At 35.0% G+C, this 17,846-nt stretch overlaps 1 protein-coding gene across 10 annotated transcripts in view; it reads right to left on the reverse strand.

Moving 5' to 3' along the window:
- Positions 1-17,846, reverse strand: part of LOC115217012 (ras-specific guanine nucleotide-releasing factor RalGPS1) — a 224,100-nt gene that overhangs the window by 34,593 nt on the left and 171,661 nt on the right. For all 10 annotated transcript variants that reach the window (XM_036506208.1, XM_036506205.1, XM_036506181.1 and 7 more), the window contains 4 exons: positions 14,044-14,133; positions 13,396-13,488; positions 6,710-6,833; positions 5,425-5,556 (listed from right to left, as the gene is read on the reverse strand). In XM_036506208.1, coding sequence (XP_036362101.1) covers positions 5,425-5,556; positions 6,710-6,833; positions 13,396-13,488; positions 14,044-14,133 — 439 coding nt within the window. The remainder of the gene's footprint in view (positions 1-5,424; positions 5,557-6,709; positions 6,834-13,395; positions 13,489-14,043; positions 14,134-17,846) is intronic.

Genomic DNA, 17,846 nt, shown 5'->3' on the forward strand with positions numbered 1-17,846 from the left:
TCAGAATCGGTTGAAAGCCGTGGTCAGAGTGAGGGTACAAGCAAACAGACACACAGAAACACACACAGACAAACTGCCGTTTATATATAGAGAGAGATATATATAGGAGTCTACTTTCCAACTACATTTTGGATTCAGTCTCATTGCATGAACAGGCTTCTTTCAGTTTCCGTCTACCAAATCCACTCACAAGGCATTGGTCGGCCCGAGGCTATAGCAGAAGACACTTGCCCAAGATGCCACGCAGTGGGACTGAACCCGGAACCATGTGGTTGGTAAGCAAGCTACTTACCACACAGCCACTCCTGTGCCTATAAGGTTTACTTATTTTTAAATTATCTAACACACCAACAGAGGCTTAACATTTTAATATTTAGATTACTGTGTTACATGTAATGTTTTTTGCTCATTTTGCTTTGAATGAATTATACATTATTTCAAGATTTTAATGATGTGACTTGTTTATTTTTAGAATGACATTATAGAATAGGTGTGAGGGGCTGAATCTGGCTGGTTTTAACATAAATCAGGTAGAATATTTGGGCTGGATATGGCAGTTTAAATGCTAAAAGGGTTAAATAACTACATATGGCTTAAAAAACTACACAATACAGAAAAATGAAAAAATCTCACTCCAATCTCACTTCTAGAAAGGCAGAGCATTACATTCAAATTATATTCGGAAAAACAAGATAATGAGGAAAATACAAATACTGCCTAATAGATTTGAGTACAAATGACACCATTTAGATGATTAACAAAATCAAATATGTGTCATGAAATGCTCCATAATAATACAAGATATATCTACAAGAAAATCAGAATACAGAACTATCAATCATTTGTAGATGTTTTTAATTAACATAAGACAGGTGAGAAATATTTTTCTTTCCAGAGAGAACAAAAAAAAAATCAATCAGTAATTATATTAATAGAATAGCTATTGAAGAATCTGTTGCAATGAAATGAGAAAAATCAGAAGCAGCCATCTGCTTTTACGACCATTCCAGAGTTCTTACGTTTTTGTTTCTAACAGCCTAAATATCTTTTAGGCAGTTTCTCAATCATTACCTAAAATCAACCAGTGTACCGACAGAGTACTTTCATAGACAAATATAGAACAATACATTAATTTAAAAATTATCACTAACATACTCAGAGTACACCTATCTTTGGAGCTTCTGCAGTTCCTACATATTTCAATGCAGTTATACTAAACATTCTTTTGAGATGCAGGTATAGCTGAGCAATTAAACTTGTAACCATGGGGTTCCAAGTTTTATCTGAGTAGCACCTTTGGTCTTTGGCATCTGTCTTCCACTATAGCCTTAGGTTGACCAATACTTTCTGAGGAGAATTTAGATGGGAACTGTGGAGAAGCCTATTATGGATGCATGTGAGAGTGAGAGACAGAATTTGTGAGCTTATTTTATCTTCTACTTCTTTCAGTCACTGAACTGTAGTCATGCTGGGGCATTGCTGTCAAGAGATTTTAGTCAGCCAAATTGATTCCAGTACTTATTTTTTGAGTCTGGTACCCATCCCACCAACCTCTTTTGCCAATTGCAAGTTACAAGTATGTAAACAAACTATTACTGGTTGTCAGGTAGTGGTGGGGACAAATAAACACACACACACAAACAGTCTTTTGTGTGTTTCAGCCCAAAAGCGGTGGCCTTGCTGGGGTACCACCAATATTATAACCACCTTGTCAGTGGCCATTATTTTGCAGTTGGTTTTTGTTGAAAGAGGGAGTTCAATATTGCTGCCCTCTTTCGAGTTTCTTGCCATGAATTAGATTCATCTGGGACTTTGGACAGCAGCAGGTCGAGTTATTTCTTGAAAACATCTACCCCTACTCCATGTAGACCTCTCAAATGTTTTAGCGAGATATTAAATAGCTGTGGGCCTTTGAATTTCAAGCTACTGCAGCAAATGGTTCTCATTCTATATGGGATTGGTGGGAATTTGGAACATTGCAGTGATGTCTACTTCAGAGAATTGTATAACTCTTAATGCCAAAGTTTGGTACCAACCCCTCTGCATATCTTCCATTTTTGCTCCAGTCTCTCTCAGTAGCTGTTCTATTGATGCAATACACACACACACACACACACACACACACAGTGCTATAGTTGAAGGACACTTGCTGAACATGCTGTACAATGGGACTGAACCTAGGAGAGAAGTAAGGTGAACCTGGTTGAGAAGTAAGCTTCTTACCCATGTTTTGTAAATACACAAACTGCTGAGCTTTTGTGTGTGTGTGTGTGTGTGTACACAAATACATAAACATTTTTCTTCGTGTTTATGAATGTTCATACAAGTATAATATATAGTCTGCATGTGTTTACAAGTGTGTGCATGTATTTATGTTTATGCACATGCATTTTCAAGTACATATTTGCATCTGTTTGTGCATGTGGGTATGTCTATGTACTTGTGTGTGTGTGTGAGTGAGTAAAACTAAAACAAGAAATAGGAAAGATGTTCCTTCTTATATATATATATATATACTCCAGACTTTTCAAAAGTGACCTACATGCACGTGCACACACATCTGTGCGTGCCTACAAAGAACAGTTAATAACATGTGATCCCTGAGTGATTTACCACCAAATTAAATATCACCAGAACATTTCTGAAGCCTAATCAGTTAAGAGAGATCTGTACGAACGTCATAGATAACAATTTGTTCTAAAACCTCAAAAATCTTACTTCAAAGTCTGATAAGAACTGAAGTATATCTTCAAAACTCAACTGATTACGTCAAAGCAAGATATCTAGCATTTAGTAGGTAAATTGCAGATGTATTAACATAAGGCTCCGACAGAAATGAAGTCTGCATCACGAATGCCCCTATTTTACCTACATTTTTATCTAGTTCAAACCATTGATATATATTTTGTCTTTTATAAAATCATTACCACCTGCTTACTACTAGATTCTGTCAAGGGGTTATATTATACGTGATAGGGTGTGTGAAGACGTCAGAAGCACTAGAAATAGCAAGAAATTGTAGCTAATTATCCTTCACTCATACACCATCATCTTAAAGAGGACATTTAGGTAAATATATCTATAGATATACAATGGTTGAGTGTGAGTGGGGAGAGGAGAATGAAAGCTTATAAACATAGATTTACTGAATCAGGCAGGGGTCAACAACAGATTGTGCATGTGTGTCTTACACACACACACAAGTTTTGGTAGATAGGAAAAAAAAAAACGAAACTTACTCTTTCAAGCATTAAGAGATGAAGCTAAATTATAATTAATTATAGTTAGCATTTCCTTATTCTTTAATATCCAATAATTTCCAAAACAGGAGCTGTTGAGCTTCAAGTCACCCCTTATCAAGCAGTGATCATACCATCTTTTATTGAAACAGGCTAGCTAAGGCAGTAGTGTATAATTTGAGAGAATTTGGCTTCTATTTCTAGAAGGCCAGATGTTACATTGAGGTGGGATTTTTGTCAGGAATTCCTTTCAGCTGTAACATCATGGATATTACACTGGCTCAAAGATGGAATGAATGATTGATAGGATGCCTGTCTGTTTGTAATAACTAAAATAATAAGCAAAAGGCTGGTGCATGCCACCAAGCTACACTCACTTGCAAGTGATTGTGTGCATGTGTGTTATTGAAAATATAATTCCTTACCATTTTCTGATGAACGTGAAAGCAATAAAACAAAATTCTATTGCTTTTAACACAATACAAAGTTGCTGACATCCATACCACATGTATGTAGTTAGCCCGCAAAGTATATAGCTAAACATTAAAATTAGTTAGGAGTGATTTGCTTTTCCATAACAATCATAGTAAACATCAACTACAAATGCAATCAGTTAACAGACAACATACAAACATCCATACGAAACATGTTAATGTATTTCATATAAACATGTAACATATCCATTACACAGCAAACACTTGCCATCACTTAATGATCCCCACAAACTATATAAATTTGAACCAACAGATGCCACTTAACTATGTAATATGAAAATTTGTTTTAAGTCCATTTTTCCAAGCTAGTGTAGGGTTAAATGAGTACATATCATTAAGACTTTTACAACCAGATGCTTCTAATTACTAACTTTCACCTATCAATCAAGTAAAGGATTTTTTTAATTTTAATTTCATTTCACATGCCTTTCAAAGTACAGTGCTATAAAACAAATTGTTAACAGGATTTGTCAAAAAAAATCAACTGTTGTAGCCCAACACTATTTCCAACAAACAAAGAATGTAAATATTCACACAAACATACACGTGTGTGTGTGTGTTCAATACACACACACACACAACATGTAACGAAAGTGATAAAAACCAAACATCCAGTCAACATCATAGTGTTTGGAGTGATCACTAGTGATGGCAACATTATGCCTCCATTCATCTTCTCACACAACTTCAGACTCAATATGGAGGCCTATATCAAGTGCCTGGAGGTGGCTGCTGGAAGACCCTATGTCTGGCAACAGGACTCTGCACCATGCCACATAAGCAAGAGCACCCAGTCATGGCTATCAGATAATTTCTGCAACCACATCACTCCTAACATCTGGCCACTTAACTCCCTGGGCAGTAACCCTCTTGATTATTATGTGTGGGGCACAATTGAGCAAGAGACCAACAAAACTCCTTGTAACACCAAAGATGTACTGAAAGCAAGGATTATGGCAGCATTCACCAACTTAAACAAGGAGACCATCCAGAAGAGTTGCAGGAGTTTCCAAAGTCGTCTGGAGGCCATGGTTGAAGCCAATGGTGATTTTATTGACTAAATTTACTCTTTAGTATTTCAAGATGTTTTTATGTAATTTTGGTAAATATATCTGTTAAAATAAGATTTCAGTGTTATTTTCATTTTGCATAATTTAGATGACAATATATTCACCATACCCTGTATACAAACACACGCATGCATTTTCCATCTACTAAGTCCACTCACAGGATATTTATGTATTTCACTACTGCCCGCAAGGGGCTAAACACAGAGGGGACAAACGGATTATGTCGATTACATCGACCCCAGGGCGTAACTGGTACTTAATTTATCGACCTCGAAAAGATGAAAGGCAAAGTCGACCTCGGTGGAATTTGAACTCAGAACGTAACGGCAGACGAAATACGGCTACGCATTTCGCATGGCGTGCTAACGAGTCTGCCAGCTTGCCGCCTTACAGGATATTATTGGCTCCCAGTTACAATAGAAGGCACAAGCTCCAGGTGCCCCAGTGGCAAGGACTCAACACCTTATGGGCAAGAAGAGAACGTCTCAACCACACAACCGCATGTGGCACCTTGCCACAGATGAGCTGAAACCAAAATCATATGTATTCATGGGAAAGTAAAGTATATGTTAAGAAAGATATGAATGAACATTACATGTAAATATAGAAGTAGATATTTACCATATTTAGACTGTTGGAAGTCTGCAATGACCCTAAGAATATTATTCATATGTATCCTCCGTGGATGGCTTTCTAGACCTCCTGAGTGTGGATGAGCAACATCTATGTAGATCAAGTCAGTTAGGTGCAACCCTATAATAGAGAATAATTAAATAAGCATACAGTATCAAAACAAAGGATATTTTTACATGGTTATCCGAGCTACTAGGAATAGTAGCTAAATATCCTTTAATCATACATCATCATCTTAAAAAGGGAGGAACATACATATATAATTATAGATATATGATAGTTGGTTAAATTCTGAAATTTTTGAGAATATGCTATAACAACAAAATCGAATTTATATGTAATTTAAAGAATGTTTCCATGACAGAATTGTTTAAAAAATAAAAAGAAAAGATTAATTCTCTCAAGTAAGAACAGTAAGTATATTCTGTATTCTGAATCAAATGCTGCTTCATTCTCTGATAAACTTCCTTAAATCTTCTAGAAATGATAAGCCTCTTGATACTTCAGACAAAATTTAGCCTAAGGCTTGAAAGCTAGTGTTGGCTAACTGAATAAGCATATCAAACTTACACATACAATTCCATGCACAAAGAAATCTTTGTTTGTTTGTTCAATTGTTTATCATCCAGTTTTCCATGCTAGTTTGAGTTTCAATGGAGATATATTTGAGGTAGGATTTTTTTATGGCGAGATGTTCATTTTGTTGCTAACTCTTACCCATTTTTCAAGAGATATCTTCATTCCACAGGTCTTCAAAAAGCATACAGTGATTGATCATAATGTCAACAAGGAATCAGCACCATTTCTCTCCAGTGATGACGAGCAAAAAACTTTTAAACATTGATGAACATGAGCACATATACATACATGATGGGTTTCTTGCAGTTTCCATCCACCAATTCCCTTCATATAACATTGATCAGCTTGGGGCTATATTAGAAGACAAATGCCCTATGCACCCATGTAATGGGACTGAACTCAAAACCATATGTTACTAAACAAACTTCACAACCACACGGCCATGTCTGCACTTATTAGTTGAAACTGAACATAACTATTCTACACCAATGTTGTAATCAGTCTATTTATTCACTATATTTTTTTTTATCTCCAATAATATTTTACTGAAATATTTTTCAAGTCAACAATGCCCCACCCATCAAATAAACAGCCAACAGTAAACACAATTATACAGAAGCACTCAAGTCATAACAATGCATTAATCAAGTCTTGTGTTGAAAACAATACATGACATAAAACAGTGCACACTAACCTAAATAAGGAATGCATGGCAATTTGACGTGATCCATGTAATCTCGTAACTTTTGTCGGTTGTTGTTCTCAGAGAAGAGGTCTGCTATCTTTTCATAGGAGGATTTATCTTTTCGAGACAACATCTGAAAATTTACAGAAAATGAGATTAATGAGGTAACTGATATTAGATATTTCAGGAATTATATTTATTAGTTAAAAAAAAAAAAAAAAGAAAAAGAAAAAAAAATCACAAATTATGAAGGTTTCACGTATCATTTTGAAAAAAAAGATGTATGAATTAGTAAGAGTAGTGACAGGATAATAATAATAATCATAACAAAGAAATATAACAATTATTTCTTTAACATTCAAGATTACCCTGTCAAATGTAATACTTATTTACATTGTTTTGAATTAATTATGCATTACCTCAATGCATAAAGATTTCAATGATCTGATTGCTTATTTTTTCGAATAACATTGTAAGGTAGGTGTGAGCAGTCAGATCTGGCCTCTTTGAACATAAAACAGGTGGAACATTTGGTCATAAGATGGCTAGTTCAAATTTGAATGGGTTCCAGCAATAGTCTACTTAAGAAATATTGCCCTACAATTTATCAAATGTTATTTAATTTAAGTAATACTCTAATTACAATTAGCTGTCATGATCACCAAGAGTTGTAATTTATAAGTTACAGAAGAAATGGCAGTGCTCATTACCTCTGAGGTCCTTCCCAAACTGGAATAACTGGAAGGTTTAAATTTATTAATTGCTCATCAAGACTTTCATAATTATTCAATTTGTAAACAAATCTTAACCATTAAGTATTGTTAGTTAAGAACATAAACCACAACAAAACCCGACCTATTTCTTTAGGGATTCCCACAAATAAAACAACTTTTTCATCACAGATATCTGTGAGCATTCTTGATTTTTCAAATCTTCCATGATTTGGATGATGTAAAGTTTCTGACAATATAATCAAAGCTATAAATAAAACTGAAGTGGATCACAGCTGCAGGGAGTATGTTTTATTGGTAATACAACTAGTAAAATACATTGGTTTCAAATTTTAGCACAAGGTCAGCAATTTTAGAGGGGAGGGGGTTAGTTAGTAACACTGACCATCCACGTTTAAGAGGGGATAATATTACCTCTCAGTATTAATATCACCTCAGTCACTAATATATATCTTTTAACAAGCTCACTGGTACTTTATTTTTAATCGACCCCAAAAGGGTGAAAAGCAAAGGTGACCTCAGCAGGATTTGAAACCTGAACATAAAGAGCCAGAAGAAATGCAACTAAGCATATTGTCAGGCATGCTAACAATCATACCAGCTCACCACCTTTCCCAACCAAATTATAATAATACTAGCTGAACATGTGCCATCAATAATGACGGCTAATTGTAATATTTTATGTATAAATAAGGTGCAAAATAAGGTACATAATAATCACACATACATTCATATACTTCCCTCGTACACACACACATACATTGAGTTCAAATGCTGATTATTTTTCACCCCTTCCTTTCTCTCACTCCCTCTCAGTCAGGGCTATTACTCTCACTACTTCTCCTTCACAAAATTACTATTTTCTCTCCTCCTCACGTCCAGCATGATTCTGGACAGGAAGGGCATCCAGCTGTAGAAACTCTGCCAGATCAGAGTGGAGCCTGGTGCAGCCCCTGGCTTCCCAGACCCCGGTCGAACCGTCCAACCCGTGCTAGCGCGGAAAGCGGACGTTAAACGATGATGATGATATATAATACAAATATATAAAAACACTATGCTCATTATTATATTAGGAGATTGGGTTTTGAATATATGGTTTCAGATCAAAATTCTTGCAAAACAAATTTTCAAATATGAATACATGATAATCAAATAATTCAGTATTGCTGCTATTGATGACAAACATAAATAGAACTTAAAATGTGAACCCATTAGATTAATGTAGCCAAAGATGCTCTTAACCTGTTTGTAACCATATTTCTGTTGGAATACACTGCCTTCATTTCAATTCATTTTGAAAATTACAAAGAATTTAGTAAACTATGTTTGGGACATATATTAACAGGAAAATTTGACAGAAGGTTTTAAACTGGCAATATCCGACCTGGATATTCTAATTGTTTTATGTTCAAACTAGCCAGATTCAGCCTCTCACACCTACCCTGCAATGACATTCTAAAAGTAAGCAGTCACATTATCAAAATCTTGAAGTCATGAGATAATATAGGATTAATTTTATAAAATGCAAATAAGTAAGCATTATATTTAACAAAGGTAATCTGAATACTAAAGAGTGAAAAAAAGGATTGTATTGTAGAAGCAGGAGTGGTTGCAGGCAGGTGGATATTAAAGAGGTTGGGTGACAGATTATCACAGAATGCCTTTGGTCTTTTGGGCAAGACAGTTCAAGATTGACAAAGAGCTTAACAATAACACAAAAGAACCAATCTTAACACAATAGATTAGAAATTCATACCCTCAGAGAAACTTCAAACTAAGAAGTAAAGGCAGTTACTTGGGTCATAACTGTATGAAATATCTAACTTCTAACTTAGAAATTTATCCTCACATACAGTGCTTTAAATTGCATAAACCAACATACAAATTCTGAAGAAAACATTGTTTTACTGGGTATTTACTAAAAGAATTTAAATGAAACAATGTCTGTAAATTGAGAGAGAGAGAGCATAATGTTCAGTCTGTTTGTTCATTTATTCAATAAAATAAGACTAGTTTCTATAAAACAATCCAAAGACTTCTATAACTCATATACACACATATAAAGACATTGAATTCTTTTTCAACCAAAATCTTCCGGTTGGGGTGTGTCATATTTTCCTTTCAAAGTAGGAATGGCATTTTACATTTTATATTTTGTTTAAAAAAAACAGTTGAGGAGCAAATAATTGTAGGACAGAGATGGGGGGAGGGTAGCAACACTGGCTGAGTCATTAAAGCATCAGATAGACTGCATTGCAATATTTTTACCCCAAACCTTTGCATTCAGAGTTCAAATCCTACTGGAGTCAACTTTGCTTTGCAACTTTGCTTTTGAGCTGATAAATAACTATCTTCCAATTCTCTGTGGTGTCAATAAATGAAGTAGCAACCCTCGTTCTCCTCAGCTGTCACATCCTGGATGTTCTGCTTGGCCAAGAGTGGGTGACCCGAAAGGGTACCTACATTTGCTCATGACTACATGGCCAACAGAAATAATTAGCAAAAGCATGGAACATGCAACAAAGTGATCTGCAATTTTCAGCTGTAATACATATACACACACAAACATATATACCTATCCTGGAAATATCAATGTTGCCTTTTACATAAGTATGAAGTGTAAGACTTACGATGGTAACACTTTTACCAGGGTTATTAATAGCATGATGAAAATGAAGTGGCTACAATCAGGAATTAAAACCAGATTTTAAACACAGCTCAGTGTTAGCTTGCCATTATTCTATGCCACTTGCCAATTTTTAATTCTTAAAATGACTGAAATTTTACAAAATTAAAAATAAAAACATTAAATGTTGGTTTGTGTGGTTTTGAAATCTGACCCATTTTGTAAATAGTACAATGTAGTTTTTTGTTTTTTTTTAAGCATTGCCTCCCCAGCAGCAGCCACCACCACCACCTCTATAACAGCAACAGCCCTATGTTCACACTAATGGCTGTCTTGTATTAGATGACAGCATAAAAAAAAAAAAAAAAGAGTGGTGGGAGTTTAGAATTTCAATTATAAAGAATGAGTGATTAACAAACATGCTTTTCTAATAGGGAGCCCCCTTTTTTTTTCTTTGCTTCATCAATCAATGTATTTTTTTTAAAACAAGCCTCATGGTCTGTTTATTTTTGTCCTGTTTTTCTTTTTCTTTCTCTATTTTGATTAACAGTTCCTACAAAACAGTATCATATTAACAGTATATTAATGAATACTGAAAATAATTTTGCTGCAATTGTTTTTCTCCAGTGGAAACAAAATATCATGCCACTTACACATGCTAATCTAACTTCTCAACTTCCAGATACTTGCTTTCTGATTACGTCATTGTCATTTTAAGTGTGTGTGTAAATCGAGTTCCAAAGCTAATCTAAATTCCATGTAGTTTGACCAATATTGACATTTTAAAAAATTAGTTGCAATATGGAATATACTGATTGAATTAGAGCTAACTTGAGTCAGCTCTAATTCTATGATGAAAATATGTTTTAAGCATAAACATCCTCCTGTTCCCCACTCCCCAGTTATAATGAATCTAGGAATACATTATGCAATGTGTCCATTTTTTTCATTATCAAAAGATGTGAATCATAGGGAGATTTAGCTGCTATTTGTATCAGGTTATTTTACATGGTCTCCCATCCAATCAGGCTCCTTGTTATATTGGCTGATGGTAAGTTTTATTGTGGCCATACTAGTGATTCAATGTCTAGAACATTACATAATTGTCACCTGTAAGTCCTAGTAATATTTCTGTCAATTTAAGAAATTATCTAGGAATTTCATTGTTTTTTGGAGATTATTTCTTTCACTAGTATGTCACTTTCAAGTGAAACTTTCCTTCTAAGAAAACCATTAACACTAACACTTTACTACTAATCTTGACCTCTACCTGATCTAAGCTATACGACAAATTTAACTAGTTATTATCTATCTATAAACATCCTTTTCTAAAATAGCACAAACCAACCATACATACATACAAAGAATCTTGATTAGTCAAAAGGAAAATATTTCAACCAAGACAAATTATCACTTGAATATGATACACCTGTCTACTCCTTTACTTTCAAGCCCTACTGAACCTTAAATAACAAAATTCCACTATCAAACCAGAATAAATGTCTTCACCATCCCTTTCTCTCAACGCACACACATACACAATACAAATACATACTTTCTTCCAATCCTTCTCACACAAGCCTTTCCATTTGCCTACAAAACATATAATTCTCAATAACATTATCCCTCCTATCAAAGGGTATCCTTCTAAAAACTATATAAAGCCACAGTATGATGCCACCTGGTAAGCCAAATCTTAAGTCATTTCAACTTTTTACTTGTAAAAATGAATAAATAAATACTGTACTAAAAAGTATTGAATAATCATTCAATTTAATGTTAAATTCTTTTCTGTATAACCCTTCAAACATTAGGCAATATGATGTGCTGAGAAGACATGTCAAGCTAAGTGAAATCATAGTCATGGCTGATGCCAGTACCATCTGACTGTCATGTAAAAAGTACTGTTTGAGTGCTGGACCTCACAGATGCAGAGAGAGGTGACCGAGACCTTTTGTGATATACCATGCTTGTGTAGACCTTTCAAACCAAGTGACATCATAGTCATGGCTGATGCCAGTGGTCACATCAGTGGCATGTAAAAAACACCCACTGCATTTGGAGTGGTTGGCATTAGGAAGGGCATCCAGCCATAGAAACCTTGCCAAATGAGATTGGAATCTGGTGCAGCTCCCCTGCTTACCAGTTTTCAGTCAACAGCCCAACGCATGCCAGCATCAAAAGCAGATGTATGATGGTGATTACATAAAAATACACACACATCAAATGGAGGAAGAAAGATATGTACTGAGCATCAGATGAATATTAATATCAAAGGGCTAAAACATTAAGAGATATCTCCTTTCAATATATCCACTACCATTTCTCATCTCCAGTCTCTACCTATCATTATCTTTTATTAGCAACATTTAGAGAAAGGAGAAGTGCCCATCAGAGACCAATGAGATTAATACTTAATTACTCATGACAGTCTCCACTCTTTTACCTCCTATAACAATCTCTTCTTCACAACATCATAACAAAAAAAAAAAAACAGGAACATGTGGACTCCACATGCCAAACTGCAGGTAACCAGTCTTTGAAGGTAGTAATTCAGACTAAGTACTGATAAAGAGTAGAGAGATCACTTTAATCGTGTTGCAGCTCCCTCTTTAGAGCCAGTGTCAAAATAAAATGCACCCAACCAACATTGAAAAGTAGTTGGTAATACAAAAAAGACAAAATGAAGAACTATTGAAAAAAATGTGGACTCCTCAAGTTCAAATGCAGGTTACAGGTTTATGAGTACAATAACTCAGAATGAGAACCGATACAGACTAGAAGGTATTTTTCTGTCCAGTTACAAACAATGTCTCTAGAGACAATGGTATGATAAAATGCACCCAGTCCATATTGTACACATACACAACAGACTTGCCCCATTTTGTTTTTCCTGTTTTGTGTGTAAAATGTTAAATGACAATGGCAGGTGATAAGACATTGAGAAACCCATCCAAATCATATAAACATGGGAAAATAAATGTAAAATGAAAATAATGATGATGATAAATATTTGCTTCAAATTTTGGCACAAGGCCAGCAATTTTGGGGGAGAGGATAAGTCAATTACATCAACCCGAGCATTCAAGTTGTGCTTATTTTATTGACCCTGAAAGGATAAGAAGCAAAGTCAATTTCGGTAGAATTTGAACTCAGGGCGTAAAGACAGATGAAATACCACTAAGCATGTTGCTCAATATGCTAACGATTCTGCTAGCACACTGCCTTAATGATGACATATTACAAATGCATAACATAGATCGACTCAATCAGAGCTCACTAAGGCAACACAACAAAATATAAAAGCAAGTAACTAAAATCAGATGAATTCCACTTACCATCCATGTCTTGGACAATCTGAATATTGCAGCACTCTGAAGAGCTGATAACACAGCCATCACTGAGTGTAAATTGTTCATGTCAAGTAATTTCTGAAATAAAAGAAACAAAAAAGCCTTTACATGAGCATATGGGTGTTAATGAAGTTGCACAAATATACTTTTCACATAGTATATGCACACACATACAGATTTTAATGAAAAGAAAGCACTTAATCTCCTTGTAGGTTGAGCTTATTCTGTTACTCAAATCTGAAGAGTGGCCATACAACGGAGCCTCAACTTCAAATAAATAAACATTGGTGTTCAGTATTTTAATGTTACCCATAAACAGGCCAAATGGAGTTTCTATGCAGTCAGACAACCTGCAACTATGTCTTTCTCATGAGTATGTGATTGTTATTTGGCGCCATGCATATGTTGAATATGTGTTGTATGTTGCAAGCTGATTTGTATTTTGCAAATTATACTTATCCTAAATTACATGAAATACAACTCCTACCTAAGAAGTCATGATGGATCTTATTTTTTCCCTAGTTTATTCCCCCTTCCTCTCACCTCTCTCTCACTCTTTATAGAAGCTTTCCAATCTTCATCACTCAATTCAGAATTAAAGAAAAACAGCTCGATATTAAACAAGAAACTTACTCTGGCTATTTTTATGAAGTGAGCTAATACTTCTGCTCTTGTTTTCAATGTTAAGCAGCTAAGAATTTCTCTCTGCACCCAGAAATTCACCTGAAAAAGAAGAAAAAAGAAGGGCTTACATATGGAAAAAGAGAAGAAAAAATGAATACTGGAACGAATATATTTCAGAGTTGTACATGTTTTGCAAAGTATTTGATGAAAGATAATATAATTAAGCCAAGGCTGTGGAGCCAGAGTCAGAAGCGATTACAGAGTTACTAAGCAGGGAGTCAATAAAAAAGGAACCAAATCTGACTGATTAAATGTAATATAATGCTTTCAAATTTCCAATTTCACAGAAATCAAATTATTCAGTTCTACAAATAACTAATTTTAAAATAATCAAATGAGATTTAAAGGTTTCTGTGGAAGAGAATCTGGTTGAAGCAATTTTATTTCAAAGAACATGATGTCAGTAAATTGGGAGAGGGGGTTAAACTCCAATTCCACACATACAGTTTTTTTAATCAATTTTGTAAGAATAAACTTTTTAATCTTCTACAATGTAGTTTTACTTCATATAATCCTTCATATTACATCCCTCTCTCTTTTATATTTAAACACTGCTTTAATCTTAAGGAAGAGCTATGAATTTAAATTTAATTATTTTTAAAAATGAACATTTGTTAGGTTGATTTAGGTGCTCAAAAATTTAGGTGCTCAAAAAAAAGTACATCAATGTTAAAACTAAAAGACTGAACTTAGAAACAAGGACATTCCCGATTTTCTTTCATCGTAGTTTTATAATTTATCACTTTTAATAAAAACAGGACCCCACATATTTTCAACACTCAAACTCTCACCTTTACATTCTTATAATTGTAACCCCCTCCATGTCCATCTCAAATCATATACATAAAGGACCACATCAGATCATGTGTCCCATATACTCTGCCATTATTCCATTCTGTTCTCCATTTCCCTCTATTTTCCCCTAGCTATTTGATATCAACATCCATCATTTGCTCACCATTTATTCACCTCTTACTATCCACCATTCATCTCTTCCACTACGCTCTCATCCCAATTACTGTTTCTACCTTCACATTTTTGCTTTCTTCTCCTGTCACTATTGCTCTCCTCTGATCAGTTCCTCAGCCAAATAGAAAAGAACAAGTAAACACACACATCATAAAAGGGTGACAACTTCTAATCTTACAGGATACAATACAACTCCACTTGTTAGTGTTATCTTGAGATACTCTGTAAAATGGTTTGTGAACAAATGACGCTGTGGGGATGAAGGGATCTTTTAGTTTTGTCAAAGATATGGCAATCTCCTTGGTGCTAAGACTATGATAAAAGGCACCCAGTAAACTCTGAAAAGTTGTTGATGTTATGAAGGACATACAGTTGTAGAAATCAATGCCAAAAAGTGAAACTTAGAAGCAAGATGTAGTTCTCCAACCCATCAAAGAGAACACAAATGATTAACCAAACCATTCCAGCATGGAAAGCAGGCACAACATGAAAACATGGGGAGAAGAGGAATGTATAGTATTAAGTATCAAAGTCTTTTTTGCTGTACAGTTTGGTCACTGACACTTATTCCCTGTTATATTCCAGCTTTTGTAGATGTACAACAATAGACTGATACATAATTATATATATATAATTAATAATCAATATATATAATATGATACAGAATACAAAATAAAATGACAATGAATACAATGGTATTGGTGTTTTTTTTTTAAATAAAATAAGCATATAAATATTGAAATGAATATCAAAATTAAATAAAAAGTAATTCATAAATATTTAGGAAGTAGAAAATATGATACTGGTTTGCAATAGAGCTGCATATGATCTGATAAAGACAGGAGAGTCACTAATACAATTGACTTTTGTTGAGGTCTAACTAAATAATCCTAGGACAGAGTACATTTGTACTAATGAGAAATATTTTATAGGAACTTTAGAATAATGTGATGAAGATGGTGTGGAGTAGGGGTTGACTGGAGTAGGATGGTGTCATAGGGAATGAAGTGGAAGTAGAATAGAGTGATAGAGTGGCATAGTGTGGAGTGAAGCGACATGATAATAGAGCAGCGTGACTGGCACAAGTGGAGATTTTCTGTGTGAAGTGGTGTTATGTGATGTGGAGTAGTATTACAGCATGTACAATGGAGTGGCATCTGATGCAGAATGGAGTGGAATGAGGTGCAGAGCAGAGTGATGGCATGAGGAAGAGAGTGATGGTGGGAGCAGTGAGGGGGACTGAGCATGTAAGATAAGAAGCCTGTGAGTGAGTGAATAACAAAGTGTAAAAATCATATATTCAAAACAAAACACCTGAATGAATTAAATACATTCACAGATCAAGAAAAGAAAATAATGCCCAAGGTTCCTCATAAGATGCTTTCTTTCTTCAATTACCCATATCTACATTTGAAGGCATGTGGGTTAATGGTTAAGGTGTTCGGCTCACGATCATAAGGTCATGAGTTCAATTCCTGGTGGCATATTGTATCCTTGAGCAAGACACTTTATTTCACATTGCTGCAGTCAACTCAGCTGGCAAAAAATGTGTAGTACTTGTATTTCAAAGGAACGGCCTTGTCGTATTCTGAATCTCCCTGAGAACTACATTAAGGGTATGCATGTTTGTGGAGTGCTCAGCCACTTTTGCCCATTAATTTCACAAACTGTTCTGTTCTGTTCTGTTGATTGGATCAACTGCAAACTTCATCACCATAACCAAGAGAGTGCCAGTACATTATTTACAATAAACAGATAGATGTCATCTTATTTGCTGTTATCACAACATTTCAGCTGATATACTCTCCAGCCTTAGTATACAGGACATCCGTATATCGCAAGCCAACCTTCATTGGACAATACCTCAGCTTCAATTCCCACCATCCATACAGTATAATGATTGCTCAGTGCCTAAAACATCTAGCAAACACTATAAGTAGCGATCCTGATACACACCAGGAAGAAATGATCAGGTTAAGAAACAATCTACCCAAAGAATATACTAACCACTCCAATTAGGAATAGGAGAGAGAATGAAACCCATAAACTGAGCACAGTCCGTCTACCCTATGTTAAAGGGACTCTTGGAAAAGATACAAAAGATATGCGGTCCATATGATATCAGGACAGTATTCAGAAGTAATACAACACTTCGCAAATATCTTCTCAGAGTAAAACCATCCATAGAAGAGAATATGGCCAAAAACTGCATGTACTATCCCATGCAGTTGTGGTAGGCTATACAAAGGTGAAACATGCTGCCCCCTTAAAGTAAGGGTAGAGGAATATCATAAAGCTGTGACAAGGGGATGTTGAAAAATCAGGTATAGCTGATCATGTATGGAAAAACGGAGACCACCTCCCACTGTGGGATGAATTTAAAATAATTGTTAGAGGACACCACTGGAAAATACAAAAATTAAAAGAGGCTGCACATATGCTAGAACACAATAACCTTCTAAGCAGATCTAGTGCAGATATGAATATAATATGGGAACCAGTATTAAGAAAAGATAAAATACTAGGTTTATAAGCCCTAAAATTCACTCAATAATTGCCTACAGTCATATAGTATAGTGGATAAGAGCACAAACTACTAACCCTTGGATTCTAAGTTCAAACCCAAGCATGGATCAAAAATACATTTAATATGTAAAAAATCTATCTTATTTAACTGTGATGGTTTGGTATCTCATTCAGGGGGAATGTTGTGATCTCAGTCACTTCTATCTGTCCTAGAAACCAGGTAAGAGGCCTTTTGAGTCCGTGGACTCTAGACAGTA

Source organism: Octopus sinensis, linkage group LG1 (genome assembly GCF_006345805.1).
Source record: "Octopus sinensis linkage group LG1, ASM634580v1, whole genome shotgun sequence".
Classification (NCBI taxonomy): Eukaryota; Metazoa; Mollusca; class Cephalopoda; order Octopoda; family Octopodidae; genus Octopus; species Octopus sinensis.